The sequence below is a fragment of the Thermobia domestica genome, chromosome 11 (genome assembly GCF_964235325.1).
Source record: "Thermobia domestica chromosome 11, izTheDome1.hap1.1, whole genome shotgun sequence".
Taxonomy (NCBI): Eukaryota; Metazoa; Arthropoda; class Insecta; order Zygentoma; family Lepismatidae; genus Thermobia; species Thermobia domestica.
In genome coordinates, this window is record NC_137464.1 from 33,428,640 (window position 1) to 33,449,091 (window position 20,452).

At 36.7% G+C, this 20,452-nt stretch overlaps 1 protein-coding gene across 6 annotated transcripts in view; it reads right to left on the reverse strand.

Moving 5' to 3' along the window:
• Positions 1-7,644: 7,644 nt before the first annotated feature.
• LOC145664022 (ral GTPase-activating protein subunit alpha-1) overlaps positions 7,645-20,452 on the reverse strand; it is a 200,320-nt gene continuing 187,512 nt past the window's right edge. For 4 of the 6 annotated variants that reach the window (XM_081730314.1, XM_081730316.1, XM_081730318.1 and 1 more), the window contains one exon: positions 7,645-10,986. In XM_081730314.1, the coding sequence (XP_081586440.1) occupies positions 10,799-10,986 (188 nt within the window). In that variant the 3' untranslated portion in view covers positions 7,645-10,798. The remainder of the gene's footprint in view (positions 10,987-20,452) is intronic. The other 2 variants (XM_081730319.1, XM_081730317.1) reach the window with 1 other exon arrangement.

Here is a 20,452-nt window from a genome sequence, read left to right on the forward strand (position 1 = left end):
ATGATTGACAAAATAGTTGACGCTGGTAAACTAACTTATATGGAATGGAAATCAACATCGAAAAATCGCAAACATGAGAATATCCTGTGGAAACGCGCCCTTACGAGTCAGAGTGGAACAAAGAGAACTTGAAGAGGTCGATCATTTCAAATATCTGGGAAGTGTTTTAATGAGAGAACTTACTGCACCATAGGGATTAGGTCAAGAATAGTCATAGCTAAAAAGAAGCATTCAACAAGAAAAGATCACTTAAGTAGTAGACTTAATGTTGGACTAAGGAAGAAGTTGGTCAAGTGCTATATATGGAGTATTGGACTGTATGGTTTAGAGAGTTGAACATTACGGAAGTTAGAGAAGAAATATTTGGAGAGCTTCGATATGTGATGTTGGAGGAAAATGGAGAAGAGAAAATGGACATAAAGATGTTTTGAAACGGATAGGAGAGTAGAGGACGCTTCTAGCCAGCATTCTTCGTAGGAAGGCTAATTGGATTGGACCGCCTTTGGAAGAAATTGTCTTCTTCATACCGCCATAGAAGAAAAGATGGAAGGAAAGAAAGGAATAGGAAGAAGAACACAAGTGATCGATGATTTGAAAGATATAAGAAAATATTGGGAGTTAAAAGAGGAAGCTGAAGATGGAAGAAACGGAACGTGGAAGAAACATTCCTAGGCCCGAATCTAAAATTAAAAAATAACCCTCATTAGTTCCAGGACCTATCAACATGCAGAATACTTAATAATAATAATTAATATATGTACAAGACTTCGAACATGTGACAAAAATAAAAGGCAAATTTTTTCAGCAATTTTGCGGAAGTTTGTTTTGTTCTTCCGTATACTTTGGAGCCACTTTGCTTTATATGTTTTGAAGCCCAATTTCTCTTTTTTGATTTTCTGCATGGTAGTAGGCGGTAACGTCAATTTTCGGGCCAATTCGGGGACAGGCACACTGGAATTCTTCAAAAGTTCCAATTCAATTTTCTTCACTACTCGTTGGTTCATCACCCGCGCCCGGCGATCTGGTAGCTTCTTATATTTGGAACTGCCGGTGTCCTTCGTAGAATACGATAAATAGTATTTCGGGCAATCCCTTCACTCATGAAATGGCTATACGTCACTTTCCGATCTCTGTTACACATATTTTGAATGAAATGGCAAATTCCGTGTCCTTCTGCCCACTTCGCTTATCTATTCCCACACCTTAAATACTACACAAACACGATTTCACACTTTGCAAACGAGATTCAATCTACCATCTATTTGCACACTCAAACTGGTTTCATTTCGCTTTATCACGTGTCACGCGCCTAGTCCAATCATGTCACGATGTTTATTTCCGGACAGGGGCGGATCCAGGGAGGCGATCGCCCCCCAGAAGAACAAACCTTTTTTAATTTTATATATAAATAAAACCCATCCCAGAATTTGAAGATCTTAAAAGTAGCAGTATTACAACTCATCGCTCCCCTACAGAAGTCCGTCCTGGATCTCTGAACAGACTATAGTTCAGAGCAATGAAGACAAATTAAGCAGGTGGCTAAGTTAACTGGTTTTACTGTATAATTAAGTTAATTGAGTGCATATTTGAACTAAGAGATTTGTAGATATGGTTCCATTGATCCCAAGATTGAATTCTTTAGGGAATCAGCAGTTACTGATGTTAGCAACCAAAGGAGTAGTGTCAAGTGCTAGGGAATCGCCCTTGGTATAATAGAATAGATATCTGTATTTATTGTTTTGTACGCTATTATTTCCTCTCTGTTCAACAACAAAGGATACGATCTACAATTCATATCTAATCGTAAACAAAAAATATTATTTACTTACGATTTGCTATATTTATCTTATGTACGAATTAATATCTTTCGTTGAACATTATATAATTAAAGAATTTTAAGCATGTTTCAGTGAAGTGATCTCTGGCAAGTAAGCGGGACGTAAAGTCACAACGTGTTTTAAGCTGAAAATGTTTTATCCACTATTGTCACTTTTCTATTTCGTAATCTTTTACTTTCTGAGTTCTATCCTGGAGTTTTTTAACCTGGGGATCGGGACTCCAAGAAGGGTCGCGAGAGAAATGCATGAGGGTCAAAAAGGGAGATGTAAAAGAGGGAAACAATATATTTTTAAAAAATATTTTGATTTTTTTAAAAATTTTGATACATATATTTTTATTCCCGTACTTATGGTGAGATGCAGTAAAGAATATTAAACAAAATTTTAGACAAATCAAGATGTTCAAAAAACATTTGGAATAAGACGTGAAAAACTGCATATTAAAACACTAGAAAAATACAATAAGAACTGCTGACAATGAACCTGCTGTAATTTCACTAAGCTTCACAAGTAATAAGCAGCAACAATCAAAATGCTTAGACCCTATTACAAACCGGAAATTACTTAAGGTGTAACTAGCAAGAAAAGGGATAATTAGCTCATTTCTTTTTCTTCCTCTAACCCAAGTTCTTCAAAAATTTATAGTGTTCCATTAGTATAGTACTGAACCATATTTCCTGTATTAACTGGTTCATTCTTTTATTGTTTGTTCCTTTCTACTTTGTTCCACGTTTTTCTGTTCGTATGCGCTCTCGTCTCCTGAATTTACTGTTTCCGATTCCGTCCGTCTTAATCTACTTTTATCTTCTGCTCTCCTCTTCTTCTTCTTTTAGTTGATTTTATCTTTTTCTCCTCTGTCGCAGTCTGTTTTTCTTCACTGCTATTAGTAACCATCAACAACTTATAATGGAAATTCTTCTTCGAATATCTCTTCACCTTTGTCAGTGTCCACAGCCTTTAATATGCCAATATCTTACTCCGTAATGCTTCCTGTGAGGGTGCCATAACTATGTTCTCCGTGATTCATACCAGGTGACAATCTCCTCAAAGATCCAAAAGGGGTGTTTCATACTTATCTACCTCCGATGCAAATTCAATCGATTCTAATTATCTTCTTTTAAACATATCCTGGACTTCTTGGATTCCCACGACGTTCTTTGCAGATTCTATATCATATTGAATTCTGTCAGTGTTTATATATTTGATGCTCTTCTGATCTTGTTTGGCGTTACACAATTAAACAAAATAGTTTTCTACTGAACACAGGAAGTATCGCTTCCCCCATGCTGAATACTTATCTTTCGAGGTGAACTTTTGTATGTCTCTTGCATTCCAAGTGGCTAGTGTCTGTTTACAACTACTGCAAGTAGATCATGAAGAAGCTGGAGAAAATGAGCTTCTGCAACTTGTCTTTATTCTTTTCCCATTCTCCATTCGGTACACGCCTTTAGTAGCAAGTTTTGGTTTTAGAGAACCCCAGCTGAGTTTTTGTTTATTCTACCGCACTGACCAGATATTACTTACTAAAATATTACATTTTGTGCAGTTAGATTGTCTTCGAGCCGCTTCGTTAAGAGTCTTAAATACAAATTGGTCCCGCTACGCATATTTCCAGCAAGTTCCCAAATCGCAATAAAACGCTTGCTTTCTTAGGGCAACACAACCTGTGTGACAGTCTGATTTTCCGTCTTGTTCAGGATCTTAGAAACGTAACCTTTCCGCAATCTTATGTATTTTCAGACGAAAATCAACAATAAACTCTGCAACAATCCACTCTCTCTCTCTATTCCAATTTCTTATCATGGGACATATCTAGTGCACACAAGTTGTTTAGTTCCTCATAAGCTGTTGGTACTATCACCGAAAAAAGAATTAACCCTTTTCTATATTATGGCAAAACTGTTGATATGCACATTTGTTGGAAACGTTCCAAGTGTGGCTGCAGTTTATCAACTTCAACATCGAAAGATTCCAGGGAAAAGAACGAAGCCATGTTATTCCTTCTCTTACTTTTGCTGACTATCTGGAAGCGTGAATTGATATTTGAACTACACCAAGTGTTATTTTACTAAGGTGTAATCAATTAAAACGCTATGTTAGTTACGAATTAAGAAAATGATCGCTCAATCTTGTAATAATTTACTTTACTCAGTTGCAATTAGAGGTAATCTTAACAGAAATTAATAACATATTAACTTGTGAAATAAACCAATAACTTATCACTTCAACCTAGTTGTATATTATTATTTACTACACGAGCTTGTTTGTTCCCATCTTCACACAGAGCTGGTTCTTCTTAATCAACAAATACAAATAAAAGAACTCTGTAGTTACAATTCAATCGCGCAATTGAAAAAAAAAAAAAAATACTTTGGCAGATTTTATTCTCTCAGCACGTATGAGACAAGAGTTGAAGCTACCTCGTCTCAGAAAAGTGCCCTGAAAATTATTTCCCGTCTTGGAAAGTGAACTGTTTCTATAGGAAGAGCTCTATCTCATGTGTCTCTTCTTCCCCCATGTTTTCTTCGCGTCGCCACATATGACCTCAACTGTCAACGTAACCTCTACGTAAGAAGCAAAATAGCGATTGGGGGTGTTAGATCGAAACTGCTGGATAAATGATGGCCAACTGTTAATTGACCAACACACACAATTTCAATTCTTAACTATGCCGAAACAAGTACGGCCTATCAAGTGTGCTGCTACAAGGGTGTATACTAAGGAAACTTGATAGAAATTCGATGTCCTAAGCACATGAAAAGCCAACTTTTGTGCATCGGAAAAGAGTAGCGTGACCATTGAGAACGGACCTCGAAGTGACGAAATGGTATTTTTGCCAAATGAACATCGACATCAAGTGGAGGAAGTGATTGTAATCATGAGAATGAATTTTACTAGAATCCACTCACTTTATCCGCCATTAAAAATTTAATCGATTGTGAGTTTTTCAGTCGGCTTTACATAGCAGGTACACTTTATTTCATTTCACAGGTTTATAGAACAAGGGAACGGAATTACACGAGCATTAACATATTTGTTCTGAGGACGTGTACACAGCATAAAATATTTCTTAATTCAATACAAAAACTCTATGTCATCCGAGTTGTATTAAATGTTGACACATGTCTGGTGCTACTTCAACTCCATTGCACTTTGGAGTAATGTTAAAATGGTAGTCATTCAATCAACCACTTGATATAATGAGGAGTCATTTTACTAACACACCATTGGTGGTGTTTTGTATACAATTGCAGAACAACCACTTTTATAAAAGTATTTTCTTTCTTATTGCACAGCGATGACTTATCAGGGATATGTGGTATAAATTATTAATCAGTGGCTACTAGAAATGAAATATAGTTGGCGATGAAGAGGAACGTGTGAACGTAGGAACAAGAGATAGGACCATTTCTACTCATGTACATTTTGTCAGAAAATTCATACGCTCACAAAACTAAGACTGTAGGAAATAATAGTACGTTGTCCGTTACTCGGTATAAATGTCAAAGGTACTGCATAAAAGTTTGCTTATAGCGAAATATAAAAACTAGTACATTCTAATGTCAGTTACTAGATATTTATGATATGCTTGGCAGAATATATGTGATGGATGGATGCGTATACGGGTGAAATTCATCCCCCTGGAAGAAATATTCAGTTCACACAGTTTTCAAATTTACATTGTGTAGTAGTTTTATTGATACTATTAATTTATCCCAAAATAAGCTTTTTCTTTTTTTCTCTTTCTTTTACTAGATGTCCCACTTTTAGCAGTTGAAATTGCGGTCACCCTAAGCGCAGAGGACTCGACATGTCCGTGAGAGTTATGACAAAAACTTTTCCGGCATATTGCAGAAAGCAGATTACTTTAGGAATTACAGATACTTGGAAGTGTTATCAGATAACACTCCAATTATGTGCATATATTTTCTAGGAATATGGCTTTTTTTTAATGTTATATTCTGTGAGTTGTAGTACACAGTAACACAATGATCTTGTACTGTTAACACTTGTGGAGTCCTTGATTCTTGTTACACTCGTAATGGATAAATGAAGTAGTATGGGCTTCTGAAAATATAATAGAAACCGATTTTGTTCACAGGCGAGCTTTTCCTTCTATCAGCACTTTCCGGAATATTCAATACTGTATGAATACATTTTCCTTTTTATTTATTTATTTTTTTAAGAATTCTAATTTATTATTGATTGCACCTGTATTTATTTTCCTTTAACAATCATTGCATGTATCATTGACTCCTTCAGCCCACCATGGACAAAATTCAGTACGCTTTTCAAGAGCTCAACATTGAGAGATAAATCCACTAACCTCTGGTGTAAAAGGTAATAGACTGGATCGCAGCTCATATGAATATGAACTGGACAAGATCAGTTTCTTTGAGTTCTCCCTTTCTTACCAATCACTTCGCAATAATCATCTAGCTTTTTGAATACAAGCTTGTATATAGGGAATAACGTGAAGTGTTAAATTTCCATGGAAAAGTAAACTACTTGTTGGTTACACATTATTATTATTATTATTTAAACTTTAGTTACATAATATTTCGAACTGTAAATTACACTCTAATTTTTAATTACTAAATTACACTAATTTTAAATTAGTGTAAAATATAAAACTAGTGTATATTATACAAGAAATGAATTTGAAGTTTTTAACATGCCACGTTTAAGCAATGCAGGCTTAAGGAGGTGGATGATTAATGGAAGTGAATGATTATGAAAGAATTAATGGATGTGAACGTGGGAAGAAATCTGAAAGCCTCGACATAACCCACGGACACGGCATTGTACACTACAAATTCACATGGTCTGGGATCGAACCAGGAACTTCTCACATTAAATCAAACGGAAACCCACTGGAACGACTGCGGAAGATCGTTGTCACTCGCCGTATAAGCCCGAACGCTGCTCCAAGCGATTTTCACGTCTTCTTACATCTCAAGAAATTCCTGTCTAGTAAGCATTTTGATAATGATGAACAATTGCAGACAGCTGCCGAACACTAGTTCCGCCCTCGGCAGCTGACTTGTATGACCTCGAAATACAAAGGTTGATTCGATAGTATGACAATTATCTGAATTCTGATGGTGAAAATATTGAAAAGTAGTGTCACCTGTGCTGAAACTATGGCAATAAATAGTTTTAGGTAACTGTGTTTTCTTTCTGTTTATCACCCTAGGGGAACTTACTTTCTGGACGCGCCTAGCAGTTCCAATACATATCATCTTCATTAAACTTGTTCTTATCTAGGTTTTGATACTCGGTCGAAAAGGTGTAACAGGCTAGCTATCCTAAGTGAGTTTTATTATATATATATATATATATATATATATATATATATATATATATATATATATATATATATATATATATATATAGGCAAATGCCTAGATGGTATCCCTAGCATACATGTCCCAGGTCGCTTTCTTCCTGCCCCCTTTCCCTAGATAATGTGCTTGCCACGTCACGTCATCCCTCATGCGTGACGGGCTTAAGGGTACAGATAACGGTAATGGCCTGAAATATATATATGTAAATCATCTTTATGTTTTGACAATGTTGACAGCTGTCACTGAAAATTCGACTTTTAACATGTCTAACTGAAGAACAGGATATAGAAGAGCAACGCAGTATCTTCTGACTTTATTGATAAATTGTTCTTCAAGCGCATTATAACAGTGCAACACATATTTGTTTTGTAAATAAGTGCATTTTTACCTTAAATACATTGGTCCAATTATCATTTCTAAAACGACTTTTTAAGGTAGAAGGAAATAAAAGTAACAAATTGGAAATGAAAACCGCTTTATAGACATGAGAATATATTATGCAATTATACAGTTAGATATACATTTGATGCTTCTTCAGATAGTGTTCTATATACACTACAATAAGATAGAAATTACTCCATTATGTACAGATTGAAGAGAGAAAAGTAATTACATCGATTTCTCTTACAAGTTATAATTGAGTAAAAGTTCACCGCCACTTAAGAAGCAACAAACCTTAATTAAGTAGACGCAAAGTGAACTTTTTAAGTACACAACATTCATTTCTTAACATCTTAAGAAAAAGAGTTTTGAAAACCATGTATTCCAGCTCCTCTTTGATTTTTATGCAATTCACATTCCTAATAGAAAATTCTCAATTGGTGTTCATCAAGTACTTAACAATGCAAAACAGCATTTCTTTCAAACACACACTAATACACTCTTCTGTATACAAAATAAATCGAAAGCACTGTCTCCCTCAATAATATAAATAACAAATAACAATTATATGACAGGTACAGTGCAATGTTATTGGGCTTCATAAACCCAAAATATTAAGTCTCCTTAAATAAATCTGTAAATTACATACATTTATATATATCTATTTCTTTCACGACAGAAACACGCTTTCACTGGTACTGCATGGTAATTGGATGGACTATTGAGGCAAAACTATCATACGAGAAATTAATTACATCTTCCCCACAATGCATACGGATCAAGCAACTCACGCATACATCTTCGAGCATTCACAGTATATGCCTCAACCACGATTAGTTTGGTCAAAAATAATCACATATATATATAAATATTAAATATTATATGCATATATCTATTATATTTATGTACAGAGTGTGATGCAGTAGCAAAATAAATTACATTACTATAGGAGTATAAAATCGTACACGACACTTGGATAAAACATTGTTAACAGAATCGGTATTAATTCCATGATTTGATGGTACAAATATCATGGTCCTAAGCAACTGCCTGGAAATTAATATACATGACAGTACTACGAATTACGACTCTGAACCCACTTAAACCGTTCAATTCTGCAGCATAGACTTTTGTGACTCAAACACGTTGTAGTTCAAAAAATTATGTAATTAAAAACTACAAGCGAATGGGAATCAAGAAATGTTATCTGCTAAACCCATTTATGAACAACACTACTAATCACGAGGTGACAATCTATTTACGTGTAACTCAAACAACTCGTGCACTACACGAATCAAATGAAGTGACTAAAAAATTGAGTTTAAGGCAAACAACTTTTTGAAATTACATATTCACAATGCACAAAATGTCTATCAACAAGATACAAATGAAATACTTGAATAATTACAAATTCTAAGTCAAAATTAGCATTGAGTACTAAAGTCTTCATTCCTTTTAATGGTTTATGTCGTGTATGATTTTCATTATAGTAATGTATTTTCTTTATTTCCATATTCAGTAATTAAAAAACAATGCTTTTGAGGCATGTTCAAAAGCATAATCCATACTTAGATATTGTGGCTGCACAAAATCTATAATAGAAAATATTCTATGGTATGTTAGTGTAAAGAAATTTAATCTGTGTTGCTTTCCAATAGTTCTTTCGATTTTCAAACAGTGATTCCATTAATACAATATTCCACACTTCCTTAGCATCACTAAATAAATTTATAACAAAATCCAAACAAAGAGACATATACACTACTATAAATATAAATTATATTTTCACTTTTGATATCAAATCAAAAGTAAGTACTAATAAATTAGAACTATTCTCCCTCATCGCTTATTGGTAGGAGCAATCAAGTGTAAATGGTATCTAATACGAATATACAAAGTGTTTTTATATTATTTTTAATTTTTAACCTTCCTTCTGCCCACTATTCTGATCAGAATATTGACAAGTATAATTTCATTTTGATTATTAACATCAATATATATATATAAATATATATATATACATAATAAACTACAACCATCCTCTTTTACTCTTCATTGTTTTACCTGAAAGACGTCGTTAAGTGTCAGCACGCGTCAAACACTGAAAATTGAAATCTTGAACTATTAAAAACAGGGTCAAAGAAAATTTTACGTCTACTTCTAACAAATAATTGCATGGTTTATAATAAACGAAAAGAAGTCGCAAGTCTGTTTTGTCACGACTGAAGCTTCACACTTATGCATGCCTAGTAAAACTGAATTACTGCAGTAAAAGCATTGTGCTCTTAATGAAGTGTCGAGTAAATAAGGTTTCTGATTATGCAAGGTTTATTTCAGTGTTTATTTTCATGTCTTTTCATTTTGGAAATTCATTAAAAAGTCGTCTGATAATAAACTACCCACTGAAACGCACGATCTTTTTATTATTATTATCATTACGTTAATTTGGTTCCAATACTCGTGAGAACGGCTCTTTCAACGCGAATCCAGAATAACGTCAACAGTTGTTATATAAAAGAACAGGTCCATCTTCCCTGTACAATGTCAACTTGCAAGTGTTGATAACTGCTTTCTGGTGACTATAAAGTGAAATACCATGGATAGGAAGACAAATATTGTACATCAGCATTTATTCCAGAAATGTAAATCACTGAGATTTCACTGTAAACTTTGTACTTGTAAGTGAAGAACGCGCACGTAACATTTACTGATGCCAAGTGATAGGCAGTAGTGTAAGATCTCAAATATTTCATAGCCAGAAACAAATTCCGACTCTATCCTTCCCCCAACCTTTAACAACCCACGAAATGAAATGGAGAATATAAAACATATTACGTTACGTGCCAACTTTTTAGCGTGACAAAACAAACCTTTGCTTCCATTTTCGTTTTTAACTGCATAGTTTCTAATATAACTTTTTTTCTTCCCCTAAATCATACAATTACTGGTAATGCAAGTTAATGAAATGTATTCGTACATATTTTATAAAAAAACTAATGTAAAATGTCATTATATATAAATTAGAAACTTAAAAAGGAAAGTAATCACATTCACTAAATTATTATCTAATGTGATCGACACCTGACAACTAGATTAAAAAAAAAAAAAAAAAGTTATACTATTTGTCTCGAACTTAAACAGTGAATATATTAAGGAACTTCCTATTCCTTGTAACTTCAACAACTCTACCTATTTTATTTAGCACCTACTTCACATAACGACCCTTCCCAATCACTGCTTATGTTTTCGAGTTGTTGGACTATCTGGAGGTGTCACTGTTACAGATTCAGAACGTGAAAATGACTTCCGGGCTCCAGTTTTGAAGGAAAGTTTCTTCAATGGCCTTGGAGAGATACCATGCATAGCACTATCAACGCTCGAATCTCCGCCAGTGAACCAGACACGAATTCCATCAGGGCCTGCAAAATTAAGCAATTATATTTTTAAATAAGTACAATGACAAAATAGCAAATTTTAAATTAATAAAACCATCATTATTTCTAAAATGTATAAAGCCATCAAATATACTTGGACTCACAAGTTGAAAAAACACATAATCAAAAATTGATCACGATTTAATACATAGAAGAAGGCAGTCTAGGTAACTGATGTTCGGTCGTTCAGAGGAACTGACTGCAACACTGATCACTACCTGGTAGCAGCAATAATAAGAGATTATCGTTGAATACAGGAAATATTCAACATCTGAAAACGGAGAAGTTTAATTTAAAGAAGTTAGAGGAGAGCTAGGTGAGAGGGGAATACCAAATTGAAGTGTTGAATAGATTCTCGGTTTTAGAAAGTTTAGAGTGCACTAGTGTTGAGGATATTTGGGTTGAAATTAGGGATAGCATTAAAATTTCAGCAAAAGAAAAATTGGGGCACGCAGAAATACATAGGAACAAACCACGGTTCAACGAGAAATACACTAAACTAGCAGAGAAGAAAAAACGGGGAAAATTGCAATAGCTACAAAACCCGAACAATGTAACTACAAAAAAATTAGTTGACATCAGGCGGGAAACTTCCAAAACTTTTAGAACAAAGAAACGCGATTTTTTTGAAAGCTAAAATTAATAAACTTGAAGATAATAGTAAAGACAAAAAAACATCTAGGACATGTATAAAGGCATCAACGAATTTAAGAAAGGCTATCAACCTCGCGATTATATATTAAAGAAAGCTAGGATTAATTCTCACTGATATAGATAGCATCTTGAATAAATGGAGATATTTCTTTGACGATTTACTTAACATGCAGTCAGAAACTAATATTTGTGGATAAAGTGAAATTTACACAGCAGAACCGTATATTCCAAAGCCTAACCGAATAGAAGTGGAAATTGCTACAAAGTAGACAGACAATAAAATTAATTATAATAATGATCGAGGCGTTTCTCTTCATTAAATGTCCCACAAAATTCTCTCGAACATTCTATTTGCAACATTGACACCATACACAGATGAAATTATTGGAGATTATCAGTACGGATTTAAGCGAAATTGATCAACTATCGTCCACATGTTCATTATTTAGCAAATACTCAAAAAAATGGGAATTCAATATCGTGGTAAATTAATTATTTATTGATTTTAGAAAGGACTACGACTCAGTTAGGAGGGAAACAATGTAAAATATTCTTACAGAATTTGGAATACCGATAAAGCTGGTTAGATTAATTAAGATCTGTTTAAATGGATCTCAAAGTAAAGTCTGATTAGGAAAGTACTTGTCCACGAGCTTTCACGTCGAGAATGGCCTGAAACAGAGATGCGTTGTCGCTAGTATTATTCAATTTTGTTTTGGAGTACGCTACAAGGAAAATCAAAGACAGTAACCAGGGCCTAGAGCTGAATGGTATTCACCAGATTAAAGCGTGTGTTGATGATGTAAATATAATAGGGGATGATCAAAAAAAAAAAAAAAAAAAAAATGCAGAGGTCTTATTCAACAATTGTAGGGACACGGGTTTGGAAGTAAATGCAGAGAAAATTAAATACATGGAAGTTTGCCAGATTGTAATACTGTAAAGTATGGAGGCGTCAAAATCTCAAATAATACTTTCGATAAAGTAGATACTTTCAAATATCTAGGATCAATGTTACCAAATCAAAACCATATCCACGAAGAAATTAAATGTCAACTAAAAGCGGGGAATTCATGTTATTATTCAGCTCAAAATCTTTTGTAGTCGCGAATTCTGTCGAAGAATTTGAAGCTTAAAATATATAAAATGATAATCATGCCTGTTGTGCTACATGGTTGCGAAACCTGATCGCTTACTCTGAGGGAAGAACGCAGACTGGAAGTATTTGAATAAAACCCCAAGAGGAATGGAATGGGGAATGGCGGAAACTTCATAACGAGGAACTGCATAATTTATACGGTTTACCAAACACTGTTAGGGTTACCAAGTCTAGGAGACCCAGGTGGATAGGTCATGTACTCAGAATGGAAGAAAGTAGGAACGCTTTCAAAATTTTAACTGGAAATCCAATCGGAAAATGACCATTCGGAAGATCTAGACGCAGACGGGAGGACAATATTAAGATGGGTCTCACAAAATTAGAACACAAAGTAGAAACTGGATCCAGTTGACAGGATATAAGTCAATAAAGAACTTTTGTGAACGCTGCATTGAGCCTCCGGGTTCCACAGCCTTAGATTTGGTTAGTTAGTTATCATTATTTCTCATAAAACAAAACAATCAGTAACACTGATTGTCTGGACTTTAATCTTCATTTTCAACACAAAGGATATACGAGACGGTACCTACTATTTAAATTAGGGTCTGGGCTGCTACTACTACTCAGGTATGTATTCGAGGTAAGTATCCAGCCGGAAATCGAATTCGGAACCATTTAGCATCTACCAATCGGAGATAACCTGCTCAGTTTGATAGAGCCAGAGGAAGATGTGTAACTACAAGCATTCTTTATACGAAGTGTGTCGTGAAGTAAGGTTACAACCCCTGTTGGCGAACAAGTAATAATTTTGTTATAAAATGAATACACGGTGGTAGGAAACTCCACCGACAAAATTCGGGAGGTGATTCCCGACACCGACACAAGAAAAAAGTCCTTTTGCACTTTTCTCTAGGACACACAGTTTCGGAGCTACATGATGCCGAAAACGGGGCAAAATACACTTTAGAGCGCTATATCTTCTCTATTTCGAATGATAGAGGCAAGGCGGCATGGTCACCTCAAAGGAACGAAACCTGCTCTATTCAAAGATGGGTATGTCGCAATCGTGAAATCAGTGCACAAGGGATTCCCCAAAGGAGCGTAGGGACTCCCGGATAAACTGTCAGGTAAAGATACGTCAAAATAGGCGTGAATGGATAGGTTTCCCACCTGGTAACCATAATTAGTTGTAACCATGTCGAGATCTCAAACAGAAACGAATTGATGGACGCGTCATATTAGGTATATGTGGTTGCATAACCACCAGGTACTGATGGTGACCAACAATGAAGTTGTGGATATGAAGTGTGGGTGAATACACTTCGAGAGGTCACTCCACAACTGGAAACAAGGAAACAAGTCATGAACAGAAGTCAAAAGAGGCGGCGTGTTCCAGCAGGAACCGAGCAAAAGATCGCCCATACACCGTGGGTAAAGTAGAATATCTCCCGAACGAATTGAGATAGTGACGTCGGTTTACAAAATGAGAAAGAAAATCATACTCAACGGAACTGATGGTGCAAACTGAATGGTGCAGATGGAACTGCGCAATGGGAGTCCATACAAGAAGAAGGGAAATCCGCAAAGCAGACATGGTATAAGCAGTGAAAAGTGAAACAGACGTATGTACTATGACGTGTTACGTATGGCTTAGTACGAACTGTGGGGTGAGAGCTGGAAAAGTGGGGATTCTCCATTGCAGCGTCGGAGACCAATTCAAGGGAACACCGCCGGACATGGGTGTTGGTGCAGCGGTTCCTCAACAAGCAGAGTACGCAGACACTGCAGGGCCGAGAATCGCTGTAGGCCCTACCGAGTAGGCAACCGAGGCATGGAAGACATGGACAAAAGTAAGCATGCGTACAGGCAAACATGGACTGTATTTTCAAGGATGATACACTACATCTCGTACTGGTGTCCGTGATGAATAAATATCACAAAGATGACACTAAAGGTTTCAGAAGTCTTACAACAGTCTTACCTGTGGCGACACTAAAGAAGATGCTCAAAATGACGTCCACCACTCTGAACACAGACATTCAGACGTCGTCGCACAGACCGGCCCACACGTCGAAACGTGTCTGGTTCTTCCCGCAAAGCGTCACAAGCGGCTCGGACGCGTTGTTCCAACGTTTGGATATCAGGTACCGGAGTAGCATAAACAACAGTTTTGAGATGCCTCCATAAATATAAATCCAGAGGGTTTAAATCCGGCGACCGGGTAGGCCATGACATAGGACCGCCACGGCCGATCCACTTGCCCGGGAAAACAATGTTCAAATAATCACGCACGGTGCGACAGAAATGCGCCGGGACATCATCATGCATATACCACATACGTTGTCTTAAGACCAACGGCACATCCTCCAGAAGTGTAGGAAGTATCTCGCGCAAGAAGTTCAAATAGATAGGCCCAGTGAGTCGTTGTGGAAGAACAACTGGTCCAATGAGATGGTCACCCAGAATCCCTGCCCAAACGTTGATACAAAACTGGTGTTGGTGGCGGGCCTGTACCATTCCATGTGGATAATCCACAGACAACAGATAACTATTATGAAAATTCTGAATACCATCCCTTCCAAATTGGGCTTCATCTGTGAACAAAATGGAGGAGAGAAAACCGACAGTTGTTGCCACCAAATGGAGAACCTGATTACAAAAGTCCAGCCTGGGAGGAAAATCCCCTGGCGATAGACTCTGTACCCGTTGCAAATGATAGGGGTAAAAATTGTTGGCATGAACGATCGACAACACCCTCTCATGACTGACATTATGCTGACGGGAAAGCTCCCTGGAACTTATACTCGGGTCATCGAGCACATGTCGTAAAATACGTTCTTCGGCATGCACAGTGCGTTCCTCACATGGTTTTCCCGTGTCATACATGGCAGGGTGAAACGTTCCGGTCTCACATAAACGACGAAACAGCGTTGCAAATGTTGTATGATGCGGTTGGCGTCTATTGGGATATCGATCGTTGTATAATCGGGCTGCCTGCCTACCATTTCCATGTGCTTCTCCTACACAAAAATCATCTCGGCCTGTTCCTGATTGGTGTAATGGGCCATTGTCACAACACACTACACTATGAACGTGATTCACAACACACAACGTAGTAGTTGCCCACTTCAACTTCACGAATAACTTTGACAGACAAGGTAGGTCTGCTCAATGGTGATGTATTGTTTGTTGGTTGTGCACTCAGTGTTTCTTCAGTGTTAACTACTTGTGCATCGGAATGACCTGGACTGGCAACTTGGGGGTCCTCTCGAGGCTTTTTTCTTGTTTCGATGTAGGGAATCACCTCCCGAATTTTGTCGGTGGAGTTTCCTACCACCTTGCATATATATACGAGGGCTGTCTAAAATGTATCCGACCTTTGGCCAGAAAAATAGTTGCGAATACCTGACAGATTTGGGACCCTAATCCCCTTCAAAGTAGGCCCCTTGTGCTTCCACACACTTAGCCCACCGATCCTTCCACTGCTGGAAATACCGCTGGAAGTCTTCTTTTGGAATGTTGTTCAGCTCCGTCGTCGTGTTCCGCATTATGTCTTCTCTACTCTCAAAACGGGATCCCTTCAGAGGCGTCTTCAATTTTGGAAACAACCAGAAGTCACAAGGAGCCAGGTCTGGAGAGTAGGGAGGTTGGCGAACGGTTGTAATTCCATGTTTGGCTAAGAACGTGTGGATCAATTGGGATGAATATGCTGGGGCGTTGTCATGATGGACGTGCCAGTTCTTCGATGTCCACATGTCTGGTCTTTTGCGCCGGACTGCGTCACGGAGTCGCCTGAGAACATCTTGATAGTACTCCTTTGTCACTGTTTGTCCTTCCGGTGCGTACTCGTGATGCACAACTCCACGGGCATCGAAGAAAACAGTCAGCAACACCTTGATTTTGCTTCGCACCTGCCGCGCTTTCTTCGGCCTTGGAGAATCGGGATGCTTCCATTGAGACGATTGTTGTTTTGTTTCTGGGTCGTACCCGTACACCCATGACTCATCTCCAGTTATCACGGAATTCAGATACCCAGGATCAGTGTTGGTGGTGTCCAGAAGGTCCTGTGCAACGTCAAAACGGGTGTCTTTTTGTTCCTGAGACAACAACTTGGGTACAAATTTAGCAGCCACTCGTTTCATGTTCAAATCGTCACGCAAAATTGCATGTGCAGAATCTTTACGCACTCCAACATCTTCTGCAATCTCCCGCACTGTCAAACGGCGATCTGCCATCACCAAATTTCGCACCAGCTCAACAACAGCTGCATTCCGAGCAGTTTGGGGCCTGCCGCTACGCTGCTCACTCTCGACTGATGTGCGGCCATCTTTGAATCGGTTGAACCATTGTTTAATTTGTGTTACACCCATCGCATCTTCTACAAACACCTGCTGAATCTTACGAATTGTTTGGCTTTGAGAATCACCCAGCCTTTGACAGAATTTGATGCAGTATCTTTGCTCAATTCGTTCAGTCATCTTGCGAGAAACACTAAATCCGACGAACACTACCAACAGCACCTCACTTCGCGACCACCAGCTCACGACTGGCACACGCGAACGCGGTGAAAAAATTCAAGCATGCGCATTAAGGTTCCTCCTTCCACCGTGCACGGTGGCGCCGCCTGAGAATCACTACTTTGCGTGGAAAAAATTAAGGTCGGATACTTTTTAGACAGGCCTCGTATATATATATATATATATGAAGGATGGACAATTTATCTGAAACATTCGTGATAATGGAGAAAGAAAAAAAAAGAGAGAGAGAGAGAGAGAGAAAAGCGAAACTTTGCTTGAAGCTACTATAAGGAGAAGGACAGCATTTTACGTATTAAACAGCACCAAACAGTGAACAGTGTTGCTATCCCAGTATAAAGTTATATTTTTTTCAAATTGCACTACGTGAGGTCATTACATATTTTAAATCACCATGTGAAACGAAAACTTAAAATACCACTTTTATTATTCAGTTTACAAACTAAGAATGTTACGGTATCACAAACATCCAAAGTTTGGAAGCCTCTATCACACATACAACACAACGGAGATGACAAGACAATGCACATCGGAAGTACCTTAGCGTTGGATACTATGGTCATGGTGTGGCTTGTTTTGAATGAATAGCAACGAAGTTACAAGGGCTTGAAATTTTATTTTATTTATTTATTTATTTTTTTATTTTTTTTTTTTTCGAAAGGTTTTATTTCGAAAACGTGCTTAGATAAGTATCATATCTAATTACTTGTGTGGTTAGCAATTGGCAAACAAATCATTTTGCCGTTTACAGCACTTCGATATCTCAAACCGTTCCGGAGATATGATAAACATTGAAAACGTTCGCAACACTGCTGACTGGCGTATTTCTGGAAAATATTAAAATGATTGTTGCTTTCCTGCTCTTTTATAGCACTGCAGGAATAACTTTTAGTAGCTGTAATTACAACAAGTTCTCGCAATTACATGGTTTAAACACCGTTACAAATTTTAGCAATGTTTTTATATCTCCGAAACGGTCTGAAATATCGAAGTGCTGTAAATAGCGAAATAATTTACACATCCATTGCAAACCACACAAGTAATCAGATATGATACTTATTTAAGCATTTTTTCGAAATAAAGCCTTTTAAAAAAATTCAAACTTTCAAGCCCTCGTAACTTCGTTGCTCTTCATTCAAAACAAGTCACACCCTGACCATAGTTTCAACGCTAAGGAGCTTCTGCTGTGCATTGTCTTGTCCATCTCCGTTGTGCTGTATGTATGATAGAGACTTCCAAACTTTGGATGTTTGTGATATTATAACATCCTTAGTTTGCAACACTGAATAATAAGTGGTATTTTATGATTTTGTTTGACGTGTTGATTTGAAATATGTAATAATCTGACGTAGTGCTATTTGAAAAAATAGCACTTTATATTGGGATGGTAACACTGTTCACTGAGTGTGTTGCTTAATACGTAAGACGATGTCCCCCTCCTTATAGCTGTTTCATGCAAAGTTTCGCTTTTCTCCCTCATTTGGTTTCTCCGTTATCACGAGTGTTCCAGCAGATAAATTGTCCACCCTGTATGTATATATACTTATACATATAAAGACAAACAATTATTTTATTTTCATATAAAATGTTCCACATCTTAACTTCCATATATTTAGAAGAACTGTCCATGAACAATAAAAGGCAAGGAACAGTGTTTTTAAAAACTATAGTCACCACTTGATGTGAGGGAATCAAGCCGTAACTAGTGAGCAAACAGTCACTGCGCACCTGGATCATGTAGAAAACTTTTCTTTTTAGGTATACATAGGATACGTGGACAATAACTGAAGACAATAATCTTTATTCCAATGATAATTTGGAGCGTAACTGTATTGACAATGAACGGTTTTGTTTCTCGTGTGTTTTGATGTAGCAAGTTTCTCGACATGGAGATGAATACACGGAAGAGGTGCAAAATAAGCTTATAGAAAAGTTTTTACTGTAATATGTACGTGTGTGAGTGAGCATTTATGTACGTGTATGTAAAATGTTTAATATATTTGCTAACATTAAAACTACCATCACTGTACACAAGACGCACAGTCACACATTTCTTAGTCGATATTTTCCTTTAACCTCTATATATAATATAAAAAGTGAACTAGTATGGAACATAATTAGTAATATAATTCATATTATCAAATTAAAATAAATAATCAAATAAAGTATTATATTAAAAATAACCTGCAAGGTAAAGCAAAGCATAGCTCAGAAATTAAAAAATAAATTAGCACATAACTATTAAGGTTATCAGAGGATTAATTACAGAAAAGAAATTACTTACACAGTAAATATACACTAAAACAAACTAAAATGAACACAAAGAGACCAGGGAAGGATGAATAATGTTGGGTCACTATCTACGATATATATTCCATCTAGACTACACTTAATAAGTCTTCACCTCTTCATAACAACCCAAAATATTTAGGTGGGATCATACTCAAAAATGCTCCTTCTGTACACTCAGAAAGCAGCGAGATGTTAACGCGGAAAGAACAATTTCTTTTCGGACTATGAACTTCTTTAGAAAGTTTGCTTGTTTATTTACGACCTATTCAGCAACTAGGTTACCAGACGTAGTCTAACGGTTTAACATGGTATTCGCTCCACTTCGCACAGCGTATACATGATCTGGAAAATGTAGATTATTGTATGAAAAACAAGGATATTAACACTGGAGTAGTCGCGTGGAAGGCAATAGTTCTCCTGATGTTTTTTTTTTTTTTCACCATTTCAGTAAATTATGTTGTTATTACAATTTATTATTTTTATTATCTTAATAGATTCTATTAATATTTCATTTAAAAGTAGTTAAATAATCCACTGATATGGAATTCATACCCAATAAACGTTAACTGTATAAAAATTACAGTAAAATATATTAAATTTTAAATGGAGGACTATTGTCTTTCACGCGACTAATGCCGTTCCAGTGGGCTACGCGACCACTGCAGTGTTAAAAAACAAAGGGGGGGATCATAATTGGAAGTTGGTGAAATGGAAACCGCCGATGGCTGAAATGCAAACGTGAAACGTAGGCAAAATCATGAAAACTACCCGTATACTGGGAGTGAAAATCAAATTTATTATATCTCAAGTGCATAAAGAATTCTTAAAACCTACCTACGCAAAATAATATACAGTAATACGAAGTCTGTCG